The sequence below is a fragment of the Sphaerodactylus townsendi genome, linkage group LG05, assembly GCF_021028975.2.
Source record: "Sphaerodactylus townsendi isolate TG3544 linkage group LG05, MPM_Stown_v2.3, whole genome shotgun sequence".
Taxonomy (NCBI): domain Eukaryota; kingdom Metazoa; phylum Chordata; class Lepidosauria; order Squamata; family Sphaerodactylidae; genus Sphaerodactylus; species Sphaerodactylus townsendi.
The window spans coordinates 126,870,425-126,891,049 of record NC_059429.1 but is presented as its reverse complement, the minus strand read 5'-3'; the positions used below and the strand labels follow the sequence as shown (position 1 = coordinate 126,891,049).

General features: G+C 51.2%; 1 protein-coding gene across 1 annotated transcript in view; it reads left to right on the top strand.

Annotated features, from left to right (window-relative positions):
- The window catches only part of LAMA5 (laminin subunit alpha 5), a 280,376-nt gene that overhangs the window by 127,966 nt on the left and 131,785 nt on the right, over positions 1-20,625 (top strand). Inside the window, 11 exon segments of the mRNA XM_048497913.1 lie at positions 1,569-1,687; positions 1,860-1,950; positions 3,943-4,077; positions 5,444-5,506; positions 5,672-5,812; positions 8,015-8,152; positions 10,443-10,577; positions 11,146-11,280; positions 14,265-14,402; positions 16,463-16,515; positions 17,111-17,193. Of these exon segments, the coding sequence (XP_048353870.1) occupies positions 1,569-1,687; positions 1,860-1,950; positions 3,943-4,077; positions 5,444-5,506; positions 5,672-5,812; positions 8,015-8,152; positions 10,443-10,577; positions 11,146-11,280; positions 14,265-14,402; positions 16,463-16,515; positions 17,111-17,193 (1,231 nt within the window).

The window sequence follows — 20,625 nt, the reverse complement described above, 5'->3', positions numbered from 1 at the left end:
TGCCAGCATGGCCAAGTGGCAGGGCTGATGGGAATTGTAGTTCATGAACATCTGGGGGGCCATAGTTTGAAGACCCCTGTTTTACAGAATGCAGCTTTTAGAAAGGTGTGATAGCTTACTGTCTCTTTGAGATGTTCCCTTTGCAATGCAGCCACGCCGCTAAAGCTTCCAAACGATGCAGAGGGCCTAGTTTAAAATGCAGTGGTTAGGCCCGTTCCACAAGGGCCAATAAACACAAGTGTAAAACAGTAAAAAACCAGTTTTTTGGGGGGGGGGAGCTTCGCACAGATCCCACCCCTAAAACGAGCCACCCCCGTGTTATTTCCCCAAAACCTTTTTTTTTTTTTGAATCGCACTATTAGGGAGTCTTTTCAAACATCCTGGGTTGTAGCCATTCGCAAGCGAACGGCCAGGCAGAAAGTGCTTTATTTGCCTCCATTTTCCTTTTTAAAAAATTTCGTGGCTGACATCTGCAGAGCTACGCAGATGCAGCTGGCTGTATCGTGAGACATCAGCCTGGCTGGCGGAGGGGGGGGGGTTAATTTGTGCATGCCTGCGTAGCTATGCATCGGTGGGAAGTAAATTTTTTAAAAGAGACATGTCTCCGTGCGAAGGCACAGCAGCAACCCTGATTGGTTCCATGGGCTCCAATCGCTGTCTGCATGGCACGCATGTGAACGCGAAAACAGGAAAACAGGTTAGCTTATCCCAACTGGCCTTCCCTTATGGTTGATCCGGAAATTGAAACTGGTCCAGAATGCGGCGGCGCGGCTGCTGGTGGGTGGCTCATTTAGAGAGCATATCACCCCTGTGCTGCGCCGCCTACACTGGCTTCCAGTGGAATTCCGGGTCACCTTTAAGGTGTTGATGTTGACCTTTAAGGCCCTTCGCAGCTTGGGACCCTCATACCTTCGTGACCATCTCACCCCATATGTCCCGGGTAGGCCTCTGCGATTGGCAGAGGCAAATTTACTGGTGGCCCCTGGCCCCTCCATGATGCAGCTGGCTTTCACTCCGGTTGCCAGTGGCTTTTACTGCCTCTGGGTTCCCTCGCCTGGTGGAACACTCTTCCATCAGAGGTGCGGGCCCTGCGGGATCTTGGTGAATTCCGCAGGGCCTGTAAAACAGTTCTCTTCCACCGGGCTTTTGGTGAGGCCAGCCACGGATTCCCCCTCTAGGATGCCCTTGTGTTGCGTGCCATCATTGGTATGCCTGATATACTATTTAGTCAGTACTGTCCCCTCCCGGCCTTGGGATCAGGCGCCATATATTATTGCTGCTGCTGTGTTTTATGGTTATAAATTTGTAAATTGTTTTAAATTACCTTTGTTTTTATGTGTACAGTGTTGTTTTTAGCCTGCTGTGTTTAATGTTATTATGTATTATTGTTGCAGGCCTGCTGTACACTGCCCAGAGCCCTTCGGGGATGGGCGGTTTAAAATCTAATAAATAAATAAACAAACAAGCAAACAAACAAACAAACAAACTGCAACCCATTATACGTTTGCTGTACGGAAGGGACCTTAGTTGAAACATGTATAAATTAGCTGTTTGTTTTGTAACCCCAGCCTGCAACTGCCATGGCCATGCCTACGATTGTTACTATGACCCAGAGGTTGACCGTCACAAGGCCAGCAGGAATCGCAACGCCCAGTTTGAAGGAGGAGGGGTTTGCATTGACTGTCAGGTAAGGGCTCAGAAGCAGGTGAACTCTTGTCTCTCTGGGATGGCTCTTTGCAGGGCCTGCTTGGAGCCGGGAAATGTTTGTGAGAACACGTGAACTCCTTGCCAGGGGCGTACTGCCCAGGGGGACGGATGGGGTCAAATGTCGTGTTGCTGACTGTCTTTCTTTTTTACAGCATCACACAACGGGCATCAACTGTGAGAGGTGCATCCCGGGTTACTATAAATCCCCAGATCATCCGATAGATTCACCGTACCTTTGCTATCGTGAGTATACTCTCGGGTCCATTTTATGCATTTTATGCCCAGGACACGTTCCAAAGTGCCACGTGTGGCATTCCTCTCTCATGGGAGCTTTTCAGTTCCTCCCTTCTGGCTGCCTTCTCTTCCAGCAGGTCCACAGCCCTCTAGAGCAGCACTTTTTGTGGAGTGAGAGGCTAACAGTGGAAGGAATTGCTGATCACTCACTGAGCGCGCAAAGAAATATTTAGCATGCGCTTGTGGCCCTCTCTGTATCTTGTCATAGGCACTTTATACATGCAATGCTTACCACGTGGCTGTCTGCTTTACAGTGGGTTTTTCCTGCGATTTCTCTTTTGTTTAAAGGGGATTCTCCTACTGTGAAGTGTCTCCAGCTCAGCTGAGCTGCCAGTTTGCCCCCTTCAAATCTTTTTAGTTCTGTCTAGGGCAGTGATTTTCAACCAGGGTTCCGTGGTACCCTGGGGTACCGGGAGCATGTCCCAGGGGTACCGTAGCAATGCTAACCCCCCTTAACTTTTGTGGTGTCTCCTGCCGGCGCCAGCAAGGACATGGAGCTGGCTCGGGGCAGGGCCTGCCACAAGGTCAGCAGCCACTTCCTCCCCCCCCCCCAGTTCTTCCCTTCTCCCTGGGAGGGGAAGGTGGGGGTGGTGCAAGCAGGGGCACTGGGAGGGAAAGGTGGGGGTACCGTGAGATATAAAGAGTGAGGTCAAGGGTACCGTGACATCGAAAAGGTTGGTAAACACTGGTCTAGGGCAGTGGTGGCGAACCTATGGCACGGGTGCCAGAGGTGGCACTCAGAGCCCTCTCTGTGGGCACGGGCAAACAGAGTCCCCCCCCCCCCCACATCTAGGGTGGCCTGGGCCGCTGGGCTCGATTATTAGCATTAAACCTAAGACCTAGTTTTGGGGAAGCAGTGTAGGCAACCCTGATAAGCGCTGTTAAACCCCACTGATTTTCATGCAAAGTACTAAAGAGTGATCTTTACCTGGGAGCAAGCTCAGTTGCTGGCAATGGGGCTTGCTTCTGAGTAAACCCTCCAAGGGTCGTGATTCACCCGTTGGAAAAGTTGCACGGTTGCTTCAAAGCAAAGCTACCGATTACCACCAAGCTTACTCCCGAGTTACGCACGCCTTGGAGCCAACCGTTTTTTCTAAACGGAAACCTCAGTATTCAGGTTAAATTGCCGTGTTGGCACTTTGTGATAAATAAATGGGTCTTGGGTTGCAATTTGGGCACTCGGTCTCGAAAAGGTTCACCATCACTGGTCTAGGGTCTAGCATTACATTGCTAAACCCTTTAAATATTGTGTTGATTTTAATGGTCTATTACTCCAGCAGTAGTTTGGCGATGACAATTTTTTTTACCCAAAAGCTCTTCTAATTGCTCTGAATTGCTGTCCCAAAGAATGGGAGGAACTGCTGTTGGGTGAGCAGGGAAAGGCAGGGTGGAGTGAGAAATCCTGATGAAATTGAAATGTGTGCTGACTCTCTTTGCTTTCCCTTTGAAGGGAGAGGAAAAGTTGCACTTTCAGAGGTTTGGGAAACCTTAGAGATTCTCCAATCTGGGGCACCATGAAATTGGGAGAGGGTAAAATGAGTGCATTAAGGAGAATCTTACCTGAAGGGAATGTATGCTTAATGCGAAGGAGACCATAAGTGCACGAATGACCTGTGTTTTATAACACTGGGATTGATCGTGTAGTGCTGCTTATTTTTGCTTTTCATAAAGCTGCAATGGGGTAAATTTGTTCCTAGTGTAAAGTAATAAGAGAAAGGTTCAGGCAATTCATATCACTTTTGGGAAATGTTCGAGAAGAGAAGCTTGCAGAGCGATTGGAAGAACTGGGGTATCTGACACCTGTGTGTGTCACCTGACTCCAACCCCCCCCCCCCCCAAAAAAAAACCTGAGTGTTCTGGGAAGCCTGCATCAAGTCTGTGCTGACATTTCTTAGCTCTGAGCCATCACAGGGGATTCACGGACCTGTTATTTCATCCTAGGCTGCAATTGTGACTCAGACTTCACAGACGGCACCTGCGAGGATTTGACTGGCCGCTGCTACTGTAAGCCAAACTACACAGGGGAGCTTTGTGACTCATGTGCAGACGGTTACGTGGACTTTCCGCACTGCTATCGTATGTATGGTTAACACAACCGTGGCTGTTTCAGGCAAGGGGGTGGGAGGGATCCAAGAATCCATTAGTGGTGAAAAGTGCTGTCAAGTCTCAGCTGACTCGTGGCAACCCCATAGGGCCGTGGTGGTGAACCCATGACACACCAGATGTTCATGGACTACAATTCCCAATTGGCCATGCTGGCAGGGGCTGATGGGAATTGTAGTTCATGAACATCTGGCTTGCCATAGGTTCACCACCACTGCTATAGGGTTTTCAAGGCAATGGCTTGCCATTACCTGCCTCTGCATAGCAACCCTGAGAGCCACCGTGGTGTAGTAGTGAAGAGCAGGTGGATTCTAATCTGGAGAACCGGGTTTGATTCCCCACTCCTCCACCTGAGTGGCAGAGGCTTATCTGGCGAACCAGGTGTGTTTCTGCACTCCTACATTCCTGCTGGGTGACCTTGGGCCAGTCACAGTTCTCTCAGAACTCTCTCAGCCCCACCTACCTCACAAGGTGTCTGTTGTGGGGAGAGGAAGGGAAAGGAGCCTGTAAGCCACCTTGGGTCTCCTTACAGGAGAGAAAGGTGGGGTATAAATCCAAAATCTTCTTCTTCTTGGTGCTCTTTCGTCCAAATACTTAACAGAACTGATCCCGCTTAGTTTCCAGGATCTAATGAGATTGGGCTACCTGGGCCATCTAGGTCAGGTTAAGCATTATTGCTAGCCTGATTTTCAGACTCTTTAACTGGTGGGAGCCACAGGGGGAAAGCGTCCAGTGCATTGGTGCATCCTCCGCCCCCGCTCCTGCACGGCCCTGTCCTGCCCTGGAACGCCCCCGGAACGTTCCACCATACACCCACAGGGGGGCATGTCCCGTGTGTCCTGCCCCCTCCTGTCCCCTTGAAGCTACGCCTCTGGCAGCTATAACATTTAACATCTTTGATCAACCTTTTTTAAAAAAGCATATTTTAGTTAATAGAGGTATTTATAAAAAGTACAGATGATATGCTCTGTTTGGGAATGAGCATTACGCCTTTCTCCTGCCTACTGATTAACTAAAATGAATGCTATTAAGGATTTATGGTGTCTTTCATCAGGTAACAGTTCTAAAAGCTGCTATTACTGTCCCTTGTGTGGAGAATTTGGCTTCTAGTATCTACATTACGTATCATTACATCTTTCAGCACCAAACTACCTGTTTCATGGGATTGGTATGAAAGATGGAGAAAGGCTGTTAGCTGTTGAGTTGAAGAGAAGGGGCAACGTGTTTGAATCCAGAAGCATTTATCGATAGGGGGCTGAGCTTAGTTTAAGATCTTGCTGGTGAAGGACATCATCTTGCCTGTGGAATTAACACACCTGTGGTCTTTCCCCTCACTTAGCTGTGCCGGTTTTCTCTTTCAATGACACTGGAGAGCAGGTCCTTCCAGCCGGACAGATAATAAGTAAGCTTTTTGTTTTCCTTTTTTGCGATAAATTGTGCTTTGCTATGCTGATTATTTATCGTTTACGATCATCTCAGGAGTGGCTTGCTTAAGATCGTGGGCCCCTTTGTGGCATGTCCCTATTTAACCGCCTCTTTTTCTCCCTGGATTCTTCCTCCACCCCAGACTGTGACTGTAATGTTGCGGGGACCAGAGGAAATGCCTGCCGAAAAGATGCTCAACTTGGCCTGTGCTTGTGCAAGCCTAACTTCCAGGGGACCCAGTGCGACCAGTGTGCCCCTGGGTATTATGGACCAAGTTGTCAGTGTGAGTAACCGAACCCAATGTGAACATTGTTCAGTCTGGAGTGTTGTGGGGTTTCCGGGCTGAATGGCTGTGTTCCAGTAGCATTTTCTCCTCTTCAGGAGAAAATGCCACTGGAACACGGCCATACAGCCCGGAAACCCCACAACGCTCCAGTGATTCTGGCCGTGAAAGCCTTCGACAATACATTGTTCAGTCTGTTTCCCTCTTTTGGCAACTGGGAGAGCAGGCTTTTGATCATTATAACAAAGACATCGTTTATTGAGTTTCATAAGCCAACAATTAAGTCCTCTGCCTTCAAGGGCTTAAGTCTAATATCAACAGCAGGGAAGAGAGTTGAGGTGTTTGGAGGATTTGTTTCCTGCTCTCCCCACCAAGGCACGCTCCGAGTGGCTTCCAACCAACGTATCAGTAAAGACATATACAGTGCAATAAAGCCTTAACATTCCACCTAGAGTGGAACAATTAAAGTAAAACATCCCTCCCCACCCCCTCTAATACACACTCACACCAGTTCGGGGGGCCAGCCAAGATAGATCAGCCCCCTGTTGCTACTTTCAACTGTAGGCTTTGCAGAACAGCTGTCTTACAGGACCTGTGGAATGGAGACATTCTGTTTATTTAACACAGAGGTGTCCAAGTCTGGCACTTCAGATGTTCATGGATTACAATTCCCATCAGTCCCTGCCAGCATGGCCAATTGTGCCTGGATCTCATATTGTTATGAATGGGTTTCACCATGTGTGCCTGGGTTTCATATTCTTACGAAGAAATTAGTTTTAGGGCTACAAGAGACTGTCAGGTCCACGTTATTCATGAAGGGCACGGAGATTGTAAGCCCCTTTGAGTCTCCTTCAGGAGAGAAAGGCGGGATATAAATCCAAACTCCTCCCCCTCCTCCCCCTCCTCCTCCTCCTCCTCCTCCTCCTCTTCTTCTTCTTCTTCTTCTTCTTCTTCTTCTTTCTTCTTTATTCTTTCTTCTTCTTTCTTCTTCTTTCTTTCTTCTCCTTTCTTCTTTCTTTCTTCTTCCTTCTTCTTCTTCCTTTCTTCTTCTTCTTCTTCTTCTTCTTCTTCTTCTTCTTCTTCTTCTTCTTCTTCTTCTTCTTCTTCTTCTTCTTCTTCTTCTATATTCTGATCAAAATGTATCATGTGAAGATGCTCTTGATCGGGTGGGATTGAAACATTCCCAGAGGATCTCTGTCACTTCATCAAACCTTCCAGAAACCTTTAACCTTGAGCTAAGTGTAACACCCCCCCCCCCACACACACACACACCCGCTCCAAGGAGAGCTATAACGCTTGCCAGGCTTAATATTTATGCCCTCTGCCTTGTTACATAGTAGATTTAACAATCAAGTAAAGTCTAATAGATTGTGCCCATAGTCGAATCTTTGGCTCACCAATTATTACACTGTCCCACTTCAAAGAAATCAGATCCAAGTATGTGAATCTTACTCCCTTATTCTCATCTGATCTCCCCGGTTTATTTAGATTACATTACTTGCTGAATCATCCAGATCCTTCCTTCTGCGTGATAGCGGCAGACTTCCTCTTAGAAATTATCAAAAGCCAGCAGCAATTTTTTTACTTAATATTTTATTCTTTGTTCTCTGTATCCATGTTTTTTGACCAGTTTTATCTTGTTGTGTTTATTTTATTGTTTACTGTGCCAATAAAGGCTTTGATTGATTGATTGAAGTGTACCTGACAAGTGAGACAGTGCTGACAAGTGAGACAGTGCTGACTCATTAGAACCAGGGGGCATTCATTGAAAATGCTGGGGTGGGGGGAAGAATTAGGACTAATAAAAGGAAACACTTCTTCACATAACGTGTGATTGGTGTTTGGAATATGCTGCCACAGGAGGTGGTGATGGCCACTAACCTGGATAGCTTTAAAAGGGGCGTGGACAGATTTATGGAGGAGAAGTCGATCTATGGCTCCCAATCTTGATACTCTTTGATCTGAGATTGCAAATGCCTGAACAGTCCAGGTGATCGGGAGCAGCAGCCGCAGAAGGCCATTGCTTTCACCTCCTGCACATGAGCTCCCAAAGGCACCTGGTGGGCCACTGGGAGTAGCAGAGAGCTGGACTAGATGGACTCTGGTCTGATCCAGCAGGCTTGTTCTTATGTTCTAATGTTCTAAGGCCATCCACACTGGGCATCCAAAGGGCCAATCATTTGCTTTCTTCCCCTCCCACAGCTTGCCAATGCTCTGGCCCTGGCAGCTACGATGGCTCCTGCAACAGTGAGACTGGTCAGTGTCTGTGTCGTGCTGGATTTGAGGGCTTCTCGTGTGACCAGTGTGCCCCTGGCTACTTCAACTACCCTCTGTGTCAACGTGAGTTCTCTGATATGCCGTGGAGCTGGTTGGCGAGCTTGGGCTGTACAAATGCAATGCATTGTTGTGGTTTTCGGCATGGGAAAAGTTTGCTAGATGTTGCAGATTTGTGCATGAAGTCCTAGGACAGACATCTAGAGGGCGAGGCAGTGTGCCGTATTCCTTGTTTTTTTGCCCCTGTTACCTATTTTCTCTCTTTCAGGAGTAACACAAACCTATTGTTCCTTCTTTCCTTTCATCTTTGCCTGTTTTCACCCCAGTGTTGATCAATAAGCTCAAACACTGCCCTAGTTTGCCATAAGGCAAACTACAACCAGAACTTCCTCACCTCCATTATAATATTAATTTTAAAATCAATCAGATGGCAGATTATCTGATCCATTCGCATGGCAGCGGTTAGAAGACGCCACTGTTGAAAACAATGGCGTCTTTGACACCACCCCAGGGACGGCGTTTTTAGCGTCCCTGGGGCGCTGTATTCCGCCCGTGCAGAAACAGCCTGAGGTTCAAACTATGGAACATATTCCGCTCTGTTGTCCTAAATACGAGTGGTGTGGGTCTAACCTCTTTTCTTTGCTTCCTGTAAAGTTCAGTGAGCATTCACTAGCTGGGAAGGTTATATTTTTACGAAATAATTCTTCTCCTTTGATTGTAACCTCAGTAGCTAAATTTCTCCTTGACATATTGAAATGATTTATTTTGGTTTGTTCATGTTCTCGTCTTGTTTTTTCCTTGTTCCTTTCCTTTTTCCTTTTAATGCCTAATAAAGGTTTGTTGTTGTTCGTTGTAGAACTGGAACAAATGCTGCCAGACGAGTGATTATTCCGTAGAGCTTATTGTCACCTGGGGAAAATTTAAGGCGCTCAGTGGTGGCAAACCTATGGCACTCCAGATGTTCATGAACTACAATTCCCATCATCTGGAGTGCCACAGGTTCGCCACCACAGCGCTAGGTGAAAACTTGATTCAACAAGATACGTGACTGAACTGGCATGATTGTTGCAATCTCGTGCCCTTGATGTTTATTTATTTTATTTTATTTTATTTTATTTTATTTTATTTTATTTTATTTTATTTTATTTTATTTGCAGGCCACCCTTTCCCTTCACTGCTATTCTGAAACTGCTTTTTATTGCTGTTTTTAATATACCACTTTTGTCCTAGTTATTTTCTCAATAGTTTTACTATTAAAATCTCAAGGGTAATGTTGTAAACAGCTGGGAACATTTTTGATGGAGAGGAAGCTTGTAAATATTTTAAATAAATATAGGCTTGGATCCTGTGCTGTGTAGCTGGTAAATATCTCCCCACTGTATTCACTGTGGCCCCAAAATTGTGGTTTAGTGATCTTTTAGGGGGTTAAAATGGGGAGCTACAGTGGGGGAAGGAGTCAGTGCAAATTGCTCTGTACCTCTTTTGCCTCCAGTGGAAAGAAAGCTAAGGATCCAAACTGTCATCTGTTTTGCTGCATCAGCTGGTGAAGGGATTTTGTGTTTTCTTGCCATAAAACAAAGAACAGTTTATTGGCTACATGATGTGCAAATGAACAGCCATAATTTTGGCTAGAACTGTTTTTTTTCCGTATAGCTATTTATTTTGTTTATAGAGAATCAGGACAAATTACACAATTAAGAACAACGCGACAAGCGTAGAATAAAACATGAAAACAGTGCATTAAAATGCTCTTATACCAATGCAGTAAAACACTAGAATGTGTATAATAAACCATGCAATGAAACCAGATTACAACATTTAAGATAATGCAGTCAAAACAACAGTGAAAGGAAAACTGCCTAGAACCCACAGATATTAAAACTACAACCCTATTCCCTTTCCAAAAATGTTCTCCTGGACAGTTCCATTTTACACATGTTGTGGAGTGAAAGAAGTCTGCGAGCCTTCTTAGGTATGCTCTGAGGTCTTAAGCATAAGCATTTATTGTCATTGTGCACGCACAACAAAATTTTACAGCAGCATTCCTCGATGCACACAATTTCAGACTCATACCCCATCTTCACTTTCCCCTTCCTCCACCCATCCCTACACAGCCCCAAACACATCAACACAAAGCCGCGGAGTTCAGCATAGCCACAGCTCTAGAGTAGAAGCTGTCTCTAAGCCTCTTTGTCCTAGTTTTGATAGACCTGTATCGTCTGTCGGATGGTAACAGTTCAGTCTTGTTTGTCTGCCTGCCAGTATGTGACATCACCTTTGGGAAGAGCTGATTTTCCTGGGATTTTTCTTCTCTAGAGCTCAGCATTCTGAACTCTGTGTGGTCTTTCTGTCCTAGTTTGTGGCTGCAGTGGTGTTGGGACGTTGCCGGAAGGCTGCGATGCTTCTGGGAGGTGTTATTGTAAACCTCAGTATGATGGTTTTCATTGCGACCAGTGCAACTACGGATATCATTCCTATCCTCACTGCCAAGGTATGCCACTTTGTGATAGGTTTCCAGGGAAGAGGGTCAAAAAAATGGAGGGGCCTAAGGAAGAAGTATCCTGTGGTTGTTTTGGAGTTTTCCGGACTGTGGCTGTGGTCTGGTAGCTTTTGCTCCTGTTGTTTTGCCCACATCTGTGACTGGCATCTTCAGAGGTGTCTCATGGTGAGATGTGTGCCACAGTGTATCTCACCGTGACACAGAGGCGAATCAGGGGGAAATGGCATCCAGAGACAACTTCCCCAAGTGCCCCCGTGCCCCCCTGCGCCTCCCCCCCCATTGTTCCGAGCCCCGCCCCCCCGTCTCAGTGCAGGCCAGCTTTCAAAAGCAAACAAACAGCTCATATGGCACTCTATTAAACTTTAGGAAGAACGGCAGCTTTTTACTTGCTTTAGAAGTAACGCTGCGCAACCATTCAGTGTTCATGACCTCTGATTTGTTTGGAAAGGTTGTAGTTCAACAGGTGCAGATTATCCAGGCATTTCAAGGACATTTTTCTGTCAGTCCCTCACCCGCCATTTCTCTTTCTCAACCCTTTTTCCATATCATCCATCTGCAGCTTGTTCCTGTGATCCCTGGAGCTCTCTGGACGACAGCTGTAGCCCGGTTGGTCAGTGTCGATGCCGCCCAAATTACATAGGCCATACATGCAGCCAGTGTGCACCAGGCTTCTATGGGTATCCCACCTGTGCAGGTAAGTCATCCGATCTTGTCTTTTGGCATCACCTTTGCTGTACTCTTTGCTGCAGACATAACCGTACTCTTGATTTCGCAATCATGTTCACATGAATCCTGTCATTTCATTCCCTATGAACGTGTGATCTAAGTTGCAGGGGGTGTTATTGTTTGATCTTTGGGCTTTGCTGTCCCTTAAAAGTGATAAAAAGCAAGAGCAGAGAGGCTGTTCAGGAAAGTGCTGGCAACGATCAAGGATTTACATTTATGAGAGGCATTTAAAAATTGTCACGCTGTTGCAGAAGTTGCAACATTTGATGCACTCTTTATGGAGACCTGGTAGTAGGATCTTGTGGCCTTCTGGTTTCATATGATCGTGATGAGGATCGTAGCAGTGATCTTGCCAGACCATTTAATGCAGCACAAAATTCAGGGTCCTGCCTCATCTTTCCTGTGTTATTGGCAGGGGAAGGTGCTATCAAGTAACAGCGGACTTACGGCAACCCTGTAGGAGTTTCAAGTCAAGAGAGGACCAGAGGTGGCAGAGGCGTAGCTGTAAGGGGACGGGAGGTGCATCGTACACTAGGCGCATGGCAGTGGGGGCAGAAAATCGCCCCCTGACCCCTCCCCCTTTCCCACGCCCCGCCCATCGCTCCCGCTACTTACCTTAGTTTAAAAGCAGCCTGGTGGGAACTACACTTCCCAGGAGACCTTGCAAGCCCCACTCCCTGCTGGAGAATGGAAGTGCAGAAGCACATCTGGTTCACCAGATAAGCTTCCACCGCTCAGGTGGAGGAGTGGGGAATCAAACCTGGTTCTCCAGATTAGAATCCACCTGCTCTTGACCACTGCACTACGCTAGCCACCCTCATAGTATCCAAGACGGCATGCTTGCTGATTGCAAGTTACGTGCTTGCTGTTCTTAGTTCGATTTCCATTCTCCTAAACAAAACACGGCTTTGAGATTCAGTGTCCCCGAATGACCGGAATGATGCCCTCCCTACCCTGCCTCCTTCTCTGCTAAAAGTGGATAAACTGGACCACAGCCAAGTAGCTTTGTGTTGGTTGCCAGTGTTGATGTCGGCAGCGTGCCTTTGAAGAAGCTGGAAGCTCAGATCAGATGATTTCGTCAGGGTCGGGGGCGCAAGGACGTTTTTTTTTTTTTTTACCCTCGTTAATTATGATCTTGGAAAATGCACAGCGGGAGGGAATAAAGTATTGAGGGAGGAATGCAGGCACAAAACAGTGTGGATTTTCAACCATTGTGAATTGCATTCGGCCTAATAAAACAATCAAACGTTTCCCTCGCTACAGTGGGACTGTTGCTATTTACAAAGCACTGTCAGGTTGCCAGCAAAAATCCATTTCGGGCGTGCAAATAGCACCGACAGGAGAATGTCAACAAGTTTTTTTTAAAAAACAGCAAATCCGCGCAGTTATTTGTTGGCATGGGTATTAAGTGAACCACAAAAATAAGAAAAATAAAACACATTCTTATGTGTGTACATAGCTTGTGTACCTGTGGATAGGGTGGGTTTTGTGTAATGTTTTGTAGAGCCCTAGCAATTTTCTGCCTGTTACGATTATGCACTTAAAGTATATTCAGGATTAAACAAATGGCTCGGCGGCTGATTTATTTGAAAGGGTTTTGGTCTGTCCAAAGTAAATGAGCAGTCCATGCTATGCAGCTTGTAAAAGTGGGATGCAAAAGAGAATGTGAGACCCATTTGGATCAGTGGCTTTGTTCAGATATCATGTTCTGAGCCTGGAAGCCTAGGTTTTGTACATGCTGTCCTCACATGAGATCATGTGCTTTCTCTGACATGCCAAACAGTAAGCGAAATCCCCTTAGCTCTGATTTCGTGTATGGGCGTCTGTAAGGCTGGACACGCTCAGACAAAGTCGACTTTAAAACAAAGGAACGAACTTTATTGATTTGTGTTACCCTAAGATACAGGGTGCTGGAACTGAGGATTCTTGCCCTCAGTTCCAGTATATATACAGGTTGGAGTGGGCGGTCCTTCCCAAAGGCGGGAACGGGGATAACTGAGGAAACAGAAACTTACTGGGAGACGGAGGCTACTGGCAGGGTCGCGGCCCTGACAGGTGTCAAGTTGCAGCCAATTTACGGGAACCCTGTAAGGTTTTCAAGGCAAGAGGGTGACAGAGGTAATGTGCCACTGCCTGCCTCTGCACAGCAAACCTGGTGTTCCTTGGTGGTCTCCCATCCAAAGACTAACCAGGACTAGCCCTACTTAGCTCCTGAGATTTTAGCCTGTGGCCATCCAGGGCAGGGCTTCTGTTTGCTTGGTTAGCGTCAAATCTAGTTGCCACATTCAGAGTTTAAAGCCGTGGTGGCGAACCTTTGGCACTCCAGATGTTATGGACTACAATTCCCATCAGCCCCTGCCAGCATGGCCAATTGTAGTCCATAACATCTGGAGTGCCAAAGGTTTGCCACCACTGGTTTAAAGGCTCAGAGATAACTTAAAATAGAAGCAAGTTTCTTAGGACATGTTATGGGAGGGTTCTTTGGGGTTTTGTTAATTTTTATTTTTTGTTAATTATTTTATTTTATTTTATTTATTTATTCTTTAGACTTTTATACCGCCCCATCCCCGAGGGGCTCCGGGCGGTGCACAACATATATACGTAATACGTAATTATATGTTAATTATGTTTCATAGCCATACCTGACGGTGTACTTAACAGTGAAATTTTTTTGTATATTTGTGATAGAAAGATAATGTTGAAATGATACTCGCCTAGTGAGTTGGAGTACGCATTGGTGTAATATTGTGACAGTACCTGTTGTACACCTGCCTTGATTATTATGATGGTAAAAAGTTGGCCTGTGTGAATCAATCCTAAGATGCAAGTTGGCCTATCACAATGTGACTCGCAGTATTCTATCAGTGCCACCCTAAGCGTAATTAAACCGGTCTAAGCTCATACTGGTTTTTTCATGACTCTGTCTGCCTTGTCTCTTTCCATCCACTTCAGCTTGCTCCTGTTCCACGGAAGGCTCCGTTCACAGTGCGTGTGATCAGGAAACTGGGCAGTGTAGCTGCCTTCCCAGAGTAACTGGACTGCGCTGTGAGATCTGCATCCCAGGGGCTTATGGATTCCCACAGTGTGAAGGTAGTTCTTCCTGGTTCCGATTCCATACCCATGTCTTGCAACATGCCGGAAGCCTCACTCACATCACTCAGCAGGCTTCATTTGGAGTAGCGGGGAATCAAACCTGGCTCTCTAGATTAGAGTCCACCACTCACGTGGAGGAGTGGGGAATCAACCCTGGTTCTCCATGTTAAAGTCTGCTGCTTTTAACACTTTACCATGCTGGAGTTTGCCATTGCCTGACTCCGTGTGGGCTGAGAGAGTTCTGAGAGACCTGTGACTGGCCCAACTCTTACCCAGCAGGCCACTCAGGGCACCGAGAATCACTGCTGATTCGTTACCGCATTCAAATGCATGCTTTTGATTTGTTAAACTCTTGTGCAGTCGGAAAGTAGCAGATGGGTACATAGTTGGTGTTGGGAGTCCAGATCTTAAGCTTTTTAAGCCTGAGGACACATCTGGAATTCTGATAGGGCATGGTGGGTTCAGCAGCGAGGTGGCTGCCACAAAATGGCCACTGCAGAAGGCAGAGCCAACCACAAAATGGTTGCCACAGCTTGACAGCAGTAACACAGTGTAGATCCTTGTGCCGTGCTGGCAGCTGCTGCTGGAGTAGCATTTTTAAAAAATCTGCCCAGCCAATCAAATCTCCAGTAGTCAAAAGTCTTGCTGGGCAATAGCCCTACCTGACCCCACCCACTTCCTGAAATCACTTGATGGGCACCAGAAAAGGTATTGGCAGGCCCTGTGGTGTCCACAGGTACCACGTTGTGGTGTGTGTTTTGTTTACTTAAATTCAGTGTTCCTCCTGCAAGCCCCACAAACTTTCTCAGCTCTAAAATGAAGAAGCCCATTGGGTTCCTACACAAATAACTACCTTCACTCGTTTGCTACCCCCATCAGATCTATGAAGATAGTTCCAGGTGGATAGCTGGGATAGTCTATAGCAGCACAGGACCATCTGGCCCCATATGTCCCATCTCGGCCTCTGCATTCGGCAGAGGTCAATTTGCTGGTGGTTCCTGGCCCCTCCATGATGTTGCTGGCCTCCACCCGGGCCAGGGCCTTTACAGCCCTGGCCCCTGCCTGGTGGAATGCTCTCCCCTCAGCTGTCCGGGCCCTGCGGGACCTTAATGAGTTTCGCAGGGCCTGTAAGACTGAGCTATTCCGCCGGGCTTTTGGGGAGACCAGCCTCTGATGCCCCTCCTTTCCCCCCTTTTTTCTAACAACTGGGGCCCTGCTGTTTCCCTCTTAGAGGAGTTTTAATTATTGGATGCCATCTGTTGCTGTTGTTGTTGTTTGAAATGTTTTATGATTGGACGCTGTATTTTAATGTACACCACAACCTATTGTATGGTGGGTGCTATTTATTTACTTGTTGTGAACTGCCCTGAGCCCTCTAGGGGAGGGCGGTATGTAAGCTTAATAATAAATAAATAAAATAAATAAAAAAGTCATGAGTCATGCATCGCCTTCAAGTCCAACACAACTTTGCTCTAATCAAGCTGATTACGTTTTGCACTGTGCCTCTGTAACTTGATCTTCTTTGTAAAAGCTCTTTCACCTTCTCACCTCGATACAAGGACTGGTGGATCTTCATTCTTATTTGTATCTGATGAAGAGGGCTTTGACTCCCAAAGACTTATATTTTACCTTGGCTAATTAAATTGGTCTTTTAGGTCCCCGTGAATCAGAGATGCGGGGGGGCAGAAATGGCACCCGGGGCAACACCTGCTCAGGGCACCCGCCGCGCCCCACTTACCTTAGCAGGCGGGAGCCTGCCTTGGGCTGCCCCTCAGCCTGGCCCTGCCAGGCTACTCCTTCAGCTGGTGCCACACCGGCTGAAGAAGCAGCCTGGCAGGGCGGGCCCAAGGGGAGGGGTGTAGGGGGGCAATTCTCCGCCCCCCCTCGTGAACAGCTGGTGTGCGCCTGGGGACATGTAACCCCACATATCCCCATGAGCCTCTGTCCTGGACTTGAATTTTGTCTCATCAGTTAGCGCATCATCCCAGGAACTGCGCAGGGTAGATGCAGCCCTCACCCCAAAATTCTGGTCTTATTAGTGCTTTTTTCTGTTGCAGTGGGCTCTTGTAATCCTGCAGGGCTTGAAGATGCAGATCCTTCCTCCCCAATGGTGAGTATATCCCAACTTTGTAAATCCTGTAAATGTTGAACGTTTGCGTAGCGTGGAAATGAGCAGTTCCACATTATCACGTGAACTTGCATGACTTTCCGTTTCATTTGTGTGGTGCCTCCCCTGCCCGCCCGTCCCCCTGGGGCGAGTGTGCCGTCCCTCCTCCCTTTACCTGGGGGTTGTCCTCCCCAGACGGGCTCTTAAATAACCTCGCCCACAGGGTGCCTTAGCTATAGGCGTTCCCTGACACCCTTCCCGTACCTTTTCTCCCCCCCCCCCCTTGCCTCATGGAGCGAGGGTTAGCCCGTCAACTGGGCTTTCTACTCTCCCTCCCCTGTTGCACCTTCTCAGGGCCGAGACCCAACAGGAGTCCCCCAGCTTGTTCCCCAGCACAGCTGACCTCTGGGACTCTCCCACTCCCAGCTCTTCTGGGCTCGACTGTCCTCCTTCCCTGCCTCCACACAGCTCTCTCCCCTACCCTCTTTCCCCAGACAACGCCCCTGATCTTCCTTTCCCACCCCCTTATGTAGCCTTCCTGCCTTGTCCCAGCTGCCGTTCCCCCTGATCAGGCTCAGCTGCGCCTGGGCGAGCCCAGCCGGGCTCAGAGCCCCGCCCCATAGTCCCTCAGCCGGACACGCTTGCATCGGCGGATCGGCTGATCGCCCGGCTGAAGGATCGGTAGGTCGATGTATCAACATGGCATCTGGTCCGGGTGCCGGTGAATCGCCGTGTCGGGGCAGCGGCGTCCCGTCGGGGCGGGGAGGTGGCAGATCGGCCCGGCAGTACAGCATCTCTTTTCCGGTCGCGGCCGGGGCGGTAATCTTGCGTGGCCCTGGAACAAGTCTGGGCGCCCGCTGGGGCTCGCGTCCGGACAATTTGATACCCCAAATCACTTTCTTCTTTCACGTCTATCAGTGGCTACTGGTCATGGTGGCTAGGGTTGGCGATTCAGTAAAACTAAATCGCAGAAAAACTCAGAAAAGCCGAATACACCTGGGGCCGAAAAAACCCGAATACTGTTCAGCTTTTTCAGTCCCTCCGGCTGCCATTTCCAAGCCCATGTGGAATGGGGGGAAGAGAGAGAGAAGGAGAACTCCATGCTGCTCTGGGCAAGCTCAGTGCAGCATAGAGTTCTGTCCCCTGCTGACTTTTCCCAAGCCCTCTGGGGACCAGGCAACACCAACAGGGAATGGAGAGGGAGAAACCCATGCCACGCTGGCCAGGCTCAGCATGGCATGTAGTTCTGTCTCCCACGTACACTTCCCATGCCTTTCAGAGCATGGAAATTGTTGGCTGGGAAGGAAGTGAGGGGACTCCATGCCGCCTTGTGCAAGCTCAGCTTGGCATGAAGTTCTCTACCCCGCCAGCCCTTTCCAAGCCCTCCAGGGAGAACTGAAAAATCCCAGGTTCTGGTGTTTTAACCCAATTTTTTTAGTAACAACCAAATAAAGCAGATGGACATCATCTTTATTAGTCTTTATCGAAAATTTATGGGTTAAAAAAACCCCCAAACCTGCAGTTTACCAATAAACATTATCGGTGTCCATTCCCAAAGGGAACTTCCACACTAAGATTCAGTAAACCTCTGAATACCAGCAACATGAGGGGAAGACCTAGTCTTCTATACCCTATTAATTTGCCCTTTAGAATTACTGGTTGAATCTCTGGCCCACCAATTACTACACTGTCTCAGATTCAAGGAAATCAGATCCAAGTATGTGAATCTTACTCCTTTACATTTACCCCATCTCCCCAATTTAATTAGATTACACTACTTGTTGGACAGTCCTGATCCTTCTCTCTGTATGATAGTGGCAGACTTTCACCTGGAAATTACTAAACGCCAGTAGATTTCCTTCGACCTAACATTTATTTCCTGTCTTGTATATGCCTTTTAATCTGTTTTTTATTATTGTTGTACTGTTGTCTATGCCAATAAAGGCTTGCTAAAAAAAAAGAATTACTGGTTGGGTCCTGTGTGGGACTAGATAGGGCAACGGCCCGTTTTTGTTCTTTAATCTGCAAACAGAATAAGAGACATCTGCCGGCTGAATAGTTAAGGGAGGGAAAGACTGAATAAATTGTGATCCTTAGAAGATATGGTCGGAGGCTGGAGTTTTTTTAGTAATGTCACTAAAGGTTTTAGCAAGACTGCACAGGCACTTTACAAGTGTAGCTATATTAACTTTTTAATCGTTTGTCATAATCAAATGTATTTTATCTACTACTTGCTTTTTCGCGAGTTGACCTTTTAGTAAACAGTCACCGACTGTGTATAAGTACAATAATAATTATATTAGTGTCGCAAATGTTCCTTCTTGTAAATACCATAGACCAGGGGTAGGGAACCTGCGGCTCTCCAGATGTTCAGGAACTACAATTCCCATCAGCCCCTATCAGCATGGCCCCCCCCCCCCCCCACCCCCCCCCCCCCCCCCTCCCCCCCCACCCCCAGCCCCCAACCCCCCCCCCCCCCACGCCCCCCAACCCCCCCACCCCCCCACCCCCCCCCCCCCCCACCCCCCCCCCCCCCCACCCCCCCACCCCCCCACACACCACACCCCCAACCCCCCCCCCCCCAGCCCACCCCCACCCCCCTCCCCCCACCCCCCTCCCCCCCCCCCCCCCCCCACCCCCCCCCCCCCCCACCCCCCCCCCCCCCCACCCCCCCCCCCCCCCACCCCCCCCCCCCCCCACCCCCCCCCCCCCCCACCCCCCCCCCCCCCCACCCCCCCCCCCCCCCACCCCCCCCCCCCCCCACCCCCCCCCCCCCCCACCCCCCCCCCCCCCCACCCCCCCCCCCCCCCACCCCCCCCCCCCCCCACCCCCCCCCCCCCCCACCCCCCCCCCCCCCCACCCCCCCCCCCCCCCACCCCCCCCCCCCCCCACCCCCCCCCCCCCCCACCCCCCCCCCCCCCCACCCCCCCCCCCCCCCACCCCCCCCCCCCCCCACCCCCCCCCCCCCCCACCCCCCCCCCCCCCCACCCCCCCCCCCCCCCACCCCCCCCCCCCCCCACCCCCCCCCCCCCCCACCCCCCCCCCCCCCCACCCCCCCCCCCCCCCACCCCCCCCCCCCCCCACCCCCCCCCCCCCCCACCCCCCCCCCCCCCCACCCCCCCCCCCCCCCACCCCCCCCCCCCCCCACCCCCCCCCCCCCCCACCCCCCCCCCCCCCCACCCCCCCCCCCCCCCACCCCCCCCCCCCCCCACCCCCCCCCCCCCCCACCCCCCCCCCCCCCCACCCCCCCCCCCCCCCACCCCCCCCCCCCCCCACCCCCCCCCCCCCCCACCCCCCCCCCCCCCCACCCCCCCCCCCCCCCACCCCCCCCCCCCCCCACCCCCCCCCCCCCCCACCCCCCCCCCCCCCCACCCCCCCCCCCCCCCACCCCCCCCCCCCCCCACCCCCCCCCCCCCCCACCCCCCCCCCCCCCCACCCCCCCCCCCCCCCACCCCCCCCCCCCCCCACCCCCCCCCCCCCCCACCCCCCCCCCCCCCCACCCCCCCCCCCCCCCACCCCCCCCCCCCCCCACCCCCCCCCCCCCCCACCCCCCCCCCCCCCCACCCCCCCCCCCCCCCACCCCCCCCCCCCCCCACCCCCCCCCCCCCCCACCCCCCCCCCCCCCCACCCCCCCCCCCCCCCACCCCCCCCCCCCCCCACCCCCCCCCCCCCCCACCCCCCCCCCCCCCCACCCCCCCCCCCCCCCACCCCCCCCCCCCCCCACCCCCCCCCCCCCCCACCCCCCCCCCCCCCCACCCCCCCCCCCCCCCACCCCCCCCCCCCCCCACCCCCCCCCCCCCCCACCCCCCCCCCCCCCCACCCCCCCCCCCCCCCACCCCCCCCCCCCCCCACCCCCCCCCCCCCCCACCCCCCCCCCCCCCCACCCCCCCCCCCCCCCACCCCCCCCCCCCCCCACCCCCCCCCCCCCCCACCCCCCCCCCCCCCCACCCCCCCCCCCCCCCACCCCCCCCCCCCCCCACCCCCCCCCCCCCCCACCCCCCCCCCCCCCCACCCCCCCCCCCCCCCACCCCCCCCCCCCCCCACCCCCCCCCCCCCCCACCCCCCCCCCCCCCCACCCCCCCCCCCCCCCACCCCCCCCCCCCCCCACCCCCC